We start from the raw sequence: 10182 nt of genomic DNA, 5'->3' as shown, positions 1-10182 counted from the left end.
AAAACTGACATGTTAAATTTGTGAACGAAATCTGAATCATTTGTAATGTCTCAGAAGTTTTTTTTTTGTTTTGAACAAATCAAAATGGAATATATTGCTCAAACGAAAGGATAATTCATCTCGCACAAGATGTGCTAAAATGATGAATCACCCAATTCTGTTACAAACCAAAGCACCTATGAAAAGGTTGCCACCATAATAAACAAGAAAAAATTACACAACACCCATGCAACAAAGTGGATGTCTCCACCAGTCAAGATAACCAAAAGCAATAGGAACAGGGTGCGAAGACAACCAAAGAAATGAGTTCATCTTCACCTTTTCAAGAATACTATGAATATTAATTATCGCATTTTTGAAAACACAGTTGTTTCTATCTTTCCAAATTGCCCAAGCACACGCATTCCAAATAATTTTAAGGTATGAATGAGTAGCTCTCGGAAGCGCTGCTATCTGAGTAAACTGCAAATAGTGCTCCTTGATGCTTCCAGGAAAAACCAAATAGATACCAAACCATTGAGAAACTAAAGTCCAGACATTCCCAAATGATGCACAACCAATAAACAGATGATCCGTTGTCTCAGTGAAACCACATCCTCCAACACATATATTATCATTAGATTGCAAGATATGTCTTCTCACTAAGTTTGATTTTGTCGGAATTCTATCTTGAAGAAGACGCCAAGCAAAGAGAGAGACTTTAGAAGGCACCAATTTATGCCAAACAGTAGATATAACGTTTTCAGTTACTGGTTCAGCTGGAGATGTTAAAAATAGATAAGTACCACGCACCGAATAGCCATGAATGGGATCAAGTATCCACCTCTAAGAGTCATGAATATTATCCTGCAAAAAAACGTTATTGACCAAAACAACACACTCCCTCAAACTATCCTCCTCCCATGCCCACAAACGTCTCCCCCAATCCCACACATTCCCTCCTTCCTCCCAACCCAAACTCGCCATCTCCTCCACCGTACACTCCTTATGTACTGATAACTCATACAGTCGGCTAAATTGAAGTTTTAGTGGGACTCCATCCAACCATTTATCAGTCCAAAAGAAAGTGTTCTTCCCATCGCCTACCACCTTCTCAACATTGTCCTCAAACTAGTTTCCTACTCCCGACCCTATCCCCTCCCTCACGCCACCCATCATCCTCCACCAAGCCGAAGCATTTCGGTCCCCTTCCTTAATACGACCACAAACCTCCCCATACCTGGCCTTCAACACACGGTACCACAAACTATCTTTCTCTACTAACATCCTCCAACACCATTTTCCTAACAAAGATAAATTAAATTCCCTAAGCCTCCTAACCCCCAGACCACCATTATTAACAGATAAACAAATAGAATCCCATTTTATCCAAGAAACTTTTTAGAGACCTCACAACCCCCCCAAATTTTTTTTTAAAAAAAGATTCAATAGAGGAAATTATACATGTAGGGGCCTTGAAAAAAGAAAGAAAAAAAAAAGAAAGAAAATAAACCGGTAGAGAGGACATGACAGACTTCAGAAGAACCAGACGACCACCAAAAGATAAAATCTTGTTATTCCAGGACGATAACCGTGAAGTAATACGCTCAACTACAGGTTTCCAAAAACTGAGTTTCCTATTGTCACCCCCAACAGGCAATCCCAAATACAAAAACGGAATCGTGCCAGTTCTACAATTTAACACTGAAGCAGCTTCAACTAACCAAGATGAAGAAATGTTAACACCTGTCAGCATGCTTTTATTAAAGCTGACCTTCAGACCCGACATCTCCTGAAGTAATAATAACACCGCTCGAATGGAGCGCACATTCAACCAACATTTTGTACCAAGAATAAGGGTGTCGTCAGCGAATTGAAGATGTGATAGCTTGACATCCCCTTGTCTTCCAACCCCGTATGCCTGAAACAAATTATTAGATGCCAAAGCCTTCATCAACACATCAAAGCCTTCAGCCGCCAATAAGAATAAAAAAGGGGAATGAGGATCCCCTTGTCTGAGACCCCTCTCTAAAGCAAACTATTCCGTCGGACTCCCATTCACAAGAACTGAAGCCGTAGCCGTTCCAACACATTCCATTATCCACTTTCGCCATAAAGTTGGAAAATTCATGCTTTTCATAACCGAGTTTAAGTAATTTAAATCCACCGAATCGTAAGCTTTCTCAAAATCTACCTTGAATAACAACAACTCCCTTTTCATGCGTCGAGCTTCATCAACCGCCTCATTAGCAACAAGGATACCATCAAGAATCTGTTTACCACGGATAAAAGCTGATTGAGAATCTGGCACAGCAAACTCCATAACAGACCTTAATCTATTCGCTAGAACTTTTGCCAACACCTTATACAAGCAACTAACCAATGCAATAGGTCGGAAATCAGCAAGATATTGAGGACTATTCACCTTTGGAATCAATGCAATAAACGTCGAATTTAAACCCTTTGTCAGCTTCCCATTCAGGTGAAATTCCATTAAAAATCTCATGAAATCATCTTTCAATTCATGCCAAAAATCTTTAATAAAACCAAAATTAATTCCATCTGGGCCCGGACTTTTAAAGCTCTCACAGTCCCAAACAGCCTGTTTTACCTCATCCAAAGTAAACGGACGCACCAAACTACCTGCTTGAGGATATGACAATTTTCGGAAATTCAACCCGTCCACCCCTGGCCGAACCATCTCCACGGCCCTATAATGTCTAGAAAAGTGATTACGAACAGCCGTTCTACGATTGTGAACTCCTTCGACAGGTACTCCATCCACGTGAATTAAGTGAATAAAATTTCTTCTCAGTCTGTTTGAAATTAAATTATGGAAAAATTTTGAATTTGCATCACCTTCCTTAACCCAATTCATTCTCGCCTTTTGCCAATTCATACTAGTATGTCTCAGAAGTTGTTGTAACTTAATATTTTAATGGTAGCCTCAAAGCATATAAATCTTTGTTTCTAGAACAAACTTACATGTGCAATTAGTGAATAGAATCCAAACCATTTTTAACGTCTCAAAAGTTTGTATCTAGTAGGGAACAACTTGTTTCTTTTCGCAATGAAGCATTAGAGAGGAATCACTGTCTTTTCCAACATGCATATGTCCTTCAAACTTGAAAGCATTTAGAGAGGCTTCTTGTTACTCTCCAAGATTGGACTTGGAATTCAATCCCCACATAGAAAGTTTTCCCTGCCATCGCAATCTTTGTAATGAGTTGCAACATGCCAGCCTACCATAAAGTCTAGGATACTTCATGACAGAGGATTGCCATTAAATCAAGTTCCTAAATTTTATTGAAATCAAAATTAGCACCATCTCATGTTCATAACAAAATTGTATAAAAGGAAAATGCCATCATCCATAAAGAAAATGTAAGCTCTAACCACTTATTCTTTTGTAGCAATGCAATCAAAGCTGTATGATCTATACTATTAAGTGCTTCGCTAATAGTTTCTTCAGTAAAATAAGCTTAAAAACAAATTAAATTGATGTTCGTGGAAGTTGTCTTTCAAAATATGATGAGAAGAGTTGTATGACCAAATGCTGAAAAAATAGCTCCATTATTCCCCTTCTTTGAAAAGAATCACTCGATCAAAATGAGATATAACAATTTGAATGGAATAATATACAACTTAAGGAGAAGCAATCCAGCTCCATTCAGACTCTTTGACATAAGAAACGAAAATTGGTCCCAATTGGAATTAATATTGATTCTAATCATTATAAGGAGAGAGCAAACAATGGTACAAATAAACCCAAAAATCCCTTGCATAAGTTGCATTGAATTTTACATCTTGATCTTTTTGAGAGAAATTACTCATGCAAAATAAAAAAATAAAAGAGGTTAAAAATTAACAAATCATACATTATCATCATAAACAAAACTAACTTAATTTCAATCAGAAAGACAATAAGAAGCTAATACTTAAGGAACAAAACAGAATAGAACAAAACACACATAGCAGCAGCAAAATGTGAAGAGACAACATCATGATAATTAGTAGTATTGAGAAAGGAGTTATCTGCCTTTTCTATAACAGCTATAGACACTCTAATATCATCCTTTGTCAATTGATCATTGCATCTGAAGAAACATTAGAAAACAATCTTTAGAGTTGTTTTTATGATGTTTGATTAGACTAGGTATTAATTGTGTTGATGATGTTTATTTACATGTTCATAGTAATTAGTATATGCTAAAGCACCTGGCCATCCACGATCTTAAGTTTCTTCAAAGTGCCTTGCGTGTCAAGTTATGTCAAGTCTCATCTGGTGGCAAAACTCTTCTTTAATCGAGTCAAAATTGTTTTGATTCGTGACATGCTTAAATTGAATCAAAATTGTTTGATTCGTGTCATTTGAGTTCTTTGGCCTTGTGTTTTGCATGAATGAATTCTATCACTGTTCTCTGATTCGTATCAATCTTCATCTGGGTCATTTTGAATTGAATCAGTTCCTTGCATGTACTCTTCTGAATCGTATCAATCTTCTTCTGAAAACACTTGATTTGATTCAAATGTTTTGTGAATCGTATCAATCTTCATAGCTTCAGATTTCTCCTTTTTCACATGTCTGAACCGATTCATACTTAGTATTATTCGAATCAAACCCTTTTTTCAGTGTTAGTTTGATCCCAACTACCTCCTATCTCACTCACCTATGTATACTCTTGCTCACACACTTCTCTACTCATTAAATCAATTGCAAATATCACTTCAAACCTCCACTTTTTCTTGAGATTAAACACTTTTTCTAAGATTCTTTGTGGATTTTGAGTCATAAATTGCTAGTGATATACGAGATGTACATTGATTTCTTTCAAGGAACTTGATTGAGGATCATGGGTCTAAAGGAAAAGAGGGATTTCTTTCCACCTCCATGGGGAATTGTGGGGGTCTTTCTAACTTTTCAAGTTCAAGGGGATCCAAGCTTCAAACATAGCGAAGAAGAATTCAAGGTGAAGGAATTCCAAGGATTGCATGAGAGCTTGAGTTTCAAAGACTTGGAGAATTTCCAATTTAAAGAGTACTTGAAGATTGGTCATGTTGTGGTTTCTTATGATTGAAGATTAGGGTTATCGAGGGAATCTTTTGTAATAATAACAATTTGTAAACATTTTTCAACATAGTGGAAGTCCTTGATAGAGACATTTTCTATCAAGAAGAGTGGAGGTAACCCGAAGTGAGGACGAAATGGGAACTGCTATAAATCGCGGTGTTCTTCTCTTCCCTATCCTTTTAGATTTTTGCATTTATAATTGTATATAATTTCTATGTTTGAAACTATCTTGATTGGATTGTGAATCTTTTTGTTTACTTAACATAATCTCAATTACTTCAATTGAGATTCTTTCAAATTTAATTTCATTACAATCAAGGTTTAAATAAGTTTCAAGCTATTGATTCATATACCTTGTGTTCATTAGTTGTTAGTGTGATGGTTGTTAATAGGTTTGGTTTGAGATTGTTTAGTTTTACAATTTTTATGTATCAATATTGATAATTGATTTGCTCCATAAGATTCATTATTTGAACCTCTCAATTCAACTTTGAATCTTAGTTGTAATTGTTGTTCATTGTCTTTATTTTGTTATCATCGTCTCGCACAAATTCAATAGTCACAAGTTTATAAATCATGCTTTCGCAAAAACCTTTTGAAAATTGAAAAGCGCTATTTACACCGGAAAAACTCTGGTGTAGAGAGACACTCCCAGGAAAGCCAATGAGTTCATTAAAGTGGAATAAATAGGAATTATGACGCCGCCAAAAGGAATTTAACATTTTCTTTATTTCATTTAGTAATACAAAACAATTAACTCATTCTTACATTTAGTGATCGGAATAAACTCATTCTTTCTTAACTCAATTTGACGACTAAAACACTCAGGAGCACTTGGATGAGATGGTACGAGATTTCTTCTAGCTTAACTAGAGGTCATGCGTTCTTATACAACCCTTTGAATGTAGCAGCAAACTTAAATCTCTTGAAGGAGAACTTTGCCATCCACTACTTGACTCGAGGGATTAGTCTATGCAGTTGCGCGCAGATCATACCCGATTCACAGAAAAAAAATCGATGACTAAAACAACATTGGAACAGAAAAAAGAAAGAAAAAATATAGTAGCATGGACATAACAAGTTTTTCAAATTGCCCAAACAAGTAAGTTTTAGTGAAGTCACCCTAAAACTCATCTTGCTTCAACTAGTGAATTTGTGACAACATTCACAGAAACGTTTTCTTCTATGCTTCTAGAGAGTCTTGAATTTTCAATACCCCTCACATTTTCAAATGCTGGTGGCTTTGGACTAGGAAGGGATGCAGTGTCATTTCCAATCATTGTTACAACATCAGACATGGTTGGTCTATCTTCTGGACTTTGTTGAACACATAGAAGTCCAATATTCACGTATTTTGGTACTAAATGCTTGTTGGAGATACCATCCAGTTTTGAATCAATCAAGTCCATTCCAAAATTGTTGGTCCATAGATCCCAAGCCTTGAATATTTAGCAAGTAATATAATGAGAATATTTTTACAATGGGTCTGATTAATGCATATTTAATATCTCAAAAACTAAGAAATTAGAACAATTATGATAAGTTGAGTTGAAATTAGGAACTTACATATCCAAGAAGATTGAAGGAATTTGTTTGATAAAAACCAGTATTCTTTTTTCCACTTATAATCTCTAACAAAAGGACTCCAAAGCTAAACACGTCAGATTTAATTGAGTAAACGCCTTCCATAGCATATTCTGGGGACATGTAGCCACTGAAAAACCATCATTAAAGAGTTCTTAGTTGATTATTGATTACTTGTATAAAAATTTAAAGCAAATTTTCGTTGCAAATGAAGACAAGAATATTAGTTTATAGTACTTACTAAGTTCCAACTATGCGATTTGTATTTGCTTGAAGAACATTCTCACCAAATATTCTCGCCATTCCAAAGTCTGATATTTTAGGATTCATGTTGGCGTCTAACAATATGTTGCTAGCTTTTAAATCTCGGTGAATGATTCGGAATCTGGAATATTGATGCAGATAAAGGAGTCCTTGTGCAATCCCGTCAATTATTCGAACCCGTGTTTCCCAATCTAGCATCCTTCTTTTTACTGCATCTGTTTTGCATAAAAAGATGTCACAAACTATAGTTTGGGTTAAATAGAATGGAGATTTTTGTCTCTGAAATGTACAGACCAAAAAGAAAAAAATCCAAGCTTTTATTGGGCATGAATTCATAAATAAGCATTTTTTCATCCCGCTCAATGCAGCAGCCGAGAAGTCTAACAAGATTATTGTGTTGGAGTTTCGCAATCAACAATGCTTCATTTCGCAACTCCTCCCATCCTTGACCTGATCTTCGAGATAGCCTTTTTATTGCAACCTCACCCCCATTCAATAGTGTACCCTGGAAAGGAAAATTTGTCCTATAAAAATATGTGTAAATGGTTGTTGATTCGACAAAGCTACATCAATAGCATTCCAAAAGAGTGCAAGTTATTACAATATTTCAAAAAAGAACTTCAAACATGCCTTATACACAGGTCCAAAGCCACCTTCGCCAAGTTTATTTGTATCGGAAAAGTTATTAGTTGCTGCTGAAACGCTCACAAGACTAAATAATGGCAACTTGACTTCTTTCCTCCTAACTTTTGTACCCTTGTCTGCTTTAGTAATTTCCGAGTCTTTAACATTCATGGTCATGCCTACTTCAAAATTTAGCAAATCATCCCCTAGAAATATAAGAGAGTTATAGTTGATGTGATAAGTCAGAAAATTTGTAATGCTTAACGGATCATATGAGTTACGTTATGACTCTTGAGTTAGTTGCAATTTGAACTAGTTTTACTTCTTACCTTTCCTCCTTTGCTTTCTAGTCCAGTAAACAAATAAACCAATCAGTATAAGCAATATTAGAAATGAGATCAAAGTAGCAATTAGAATTAGATTCCTCTTTCTGTTTTCATGTCTTCCAACTGCAGTCGTTACATTAGGATCTGCAAAGGAGACTTGTCAGTTAGAAAAATGCTTCCATTTATTCCGAAAATTGCATTTAGTTTGGTGTCCATAACGCTACTGAGAATACATAAATTGGAGAGGAATAATGTTACATCTTTCTCTAATTCCATCGTTAAGTTTAGCGACGAGGAAATTAGAGAGATTTTATTTTATTCGTCACTAATTTCGGATGCTAATTTTATGCTGTCTAGTCCTATATTCCTTCAAATGATGTAAAAAAGAAAAGGAAAGGTAACATAAAGGTAAAGTAGGTTCCTTCAACTTACTTGTGGGAAGCAAGTCTGAGCCAGCAAGTCGGAGATAAAAATTTGGTTTATTATTATTACCGTCTTGAATATCAGTTGAGATGTTCTTCAGAGTCTGTACTTGATCATTCCACAACTTGCAGTTGCCGTTAAAATCATAAGCATAAGCAACACAAGAACAGTTGGTGTAACAAGTGTTGCTACACTGTGATAGCGCATCGAACTGTAGGTTCAATTCATATGGAGGTAATTCAACTGAACTGAAACGTTCGAATACATCGATACTGTTTTTGCTGCTGCAGGATAATTCTTTTATCCTGACACATCCAGCTGACCTATTCCCCTTTCTCCAAGAATCAGCATCAAACGGTTCAAAACCATTGAGACAGTGACAAGGGTCACGATCTTGCGGATTACAAATGGAAAAAATTCCACAAGAATTGTTTGTTCCGCACTTGGATGACTGTAGAGAAAGCCAATGCTTAGATTCCTCTGACCAGCCTTGGTATTTAAGATCCCCAGACACTTCCAATACCAACCTAGAATTGCTACCAATTGAAAAAGTGTCATAGTCTCTTTTGAGTTGCAAATCTACTCGATTTAAAACACCTTCAATAGATAAATTGGAATTACCATCAACCCACAACACATTAGAACCTTTATTTATGGTTAGACTCGCAAAGCCGGCGTCATATTGGAGAGTATATGGTCCAGGAGCAGGGTCTTCTGCAGTAGTCCATGATCTCAAAGACAGAGTGTACCCTGTGTTAATATCGTGTCCGATGTTCATTCCAGGTAAAAGGGTATCCGTAGGGTGATTAAAACTCTGCCATAAAATCGCTTTGTTAGAGGTGTTCAATAGTACCAAGTTTCCTGAGTCCAAGAGCGTTGCATAGGCACTATAGCTGTTATTTGAAATGTTGGTCACGAGGTACATCATTTGTCCATCTATGATCACAATGTTACCATCAGGATGAATGGTAAGTAACGCCGAGGATGTTTGAAATGCGTAATCTCTGTTGGCAACCCAAATAATCTTGTCCTTTGGTACCTTTTTAAACCATATACCCACATAGTACTTGGTGGAGTTCTCTCTGTTTCTGGTGAAAAATCCCAGTTCATAGTTTCCACCGTATGAAACAACCGTGTCTGAAATTTTGACTGATTGCCCCATATGTAGGAATTCTCTGTAGGAATTTGCATTCACGGAAGACAATTTGACGCAAAATAATAATAATATTGACAAGAAAACGAATGTAGAACCCAGTGTCATGGTAATAGTTTTCACTGCTGAATTCTGAATTTGGCACTCTCTTTAGCATAATACATATTCATGATTAATTTGTTTGAGGAGACTTTGAATAGTAAGTCTTCCATTTCAGCAACGTGGTCCAAGAAAATTATACCATTTAATACGTATAGAGTAGGCGTTGCAACATGTCATTTGACATGTTCTGCGTCTAAATCCCTATTTTAAGTTTTAAAGATGATAAACATATTTAAATTATAGTTCTCACTATCATTATATTTAACTAGTGTAGTTTAGTGTTTTAATTAGTCACAGATTAAATATTAAAGGCGCGCAACAACCGTTTATTTTTGTTCCAGTAGGCTATACAGCTCATGTGTAGTTTGGCATATTGCAATTTAAGGCATCAAGGATCAATTAATTAACATTCCTTTGTGACAAAAATGCCACAACACCACATATGTACTTTTGCTAAAACAAGGACACATTTTTGGCACTAGCCTTTGAAGCAAAACCACCTCTTATCTTTTCATTTATGGACAAACCAAGTACATATGGCTGTAAAAGTGCAAGGGAGAAAAGCCTTCCTAGCTTGCATCCAAATTCTACACATGAGAATTATTTCAATTGCTATGGAAAGTTGACAAAGCTTCATACGTGGGACCCAATAATTT

General features: G+C 36.0%; 1 protein-coding gene across 2 annotated transcripts; it reads right to left on the bottom strand.

The window, feature by feature from the left end:
- Positions 1–5761: 5761 nt before the first annotated feature.
- Positions 5762–9642, bottom strand: LOC146899220 (receptor-like serine/threonine-protein kinase SD1-7). Of its 2 annotated transcripts, XM_085732927.1 has the most exons (7): positions 8281–9642; positions 7852–7992; positions 7529–7728; positions 7193–7403; positions 6876–7113; positions 6617–6764; positions 5762–6489 (listed from the first exon to the last, which is right to left on the bottom strand). In XM_085732927.1, exons 1-7 carry the CDS (start codon positions 9530–9532, stop codon positions 6181–6183), a joined length of 2499 nt encoding a protein of 832 aa, XP_085589053.1. In that variant the 5' UTR covers positions 9533–9642; the 3' UTR covers positions 5762–6180. The 2 variants fall into 2 exon arrangements, with proteins under 2 accessions (XP_085589053.1, XP_085589054.1); XM_085732928.1 differs by lacking the exon at positions 7852–7992 and having other exon boundaries at positions 8281–9636.
- Positions 9643–10182: the final 540 nt, after the last annotated feature.

This window comes from Medicago sativa, chromosome 8, assembly GCF_051527215.1.
Source record: "Medicago sativa cultivar Bolivia chromosome 8, Bolivia_mono, whole genome shotgun sequence".
In the NCBI taxonomy this organism is placed as follows: Eukaryota; Viridiplantae; Streptophyta; class Magnoliopsida; order Fabales; family Fabaceae; genus Medicago; species Medicago sativa.
Note: the sequence above shows the minus strand (reverse complement) of the source record. Positions and strands in the feature narration are given on the sequence as shown.

Bases quoted from the DNA above. Each gene is read 5' to 3' on its own strand.
- LOC146899220 (XM_085732927.1), bottom strand. From the start codon at position 9,532: ATGACACTGGGTTCTACATTCGTTTTCTTGTCAATATTATTATTATTT. The intron at 7,114-7,192 runs GTCTGTACATTT...TATGCAAAACAG, and splicing joins CTTGGATTTTTTTCTTTTTG to ATGCAGTAAAAAGAAGGATG. The intron at 6,765-6,875 runs GTAAGTACTATA...ATGGTTTTTCAG, and splicing joins AATCGCATAGTTGGAACTTA to TGGCTACATGTCCCCAGAAT.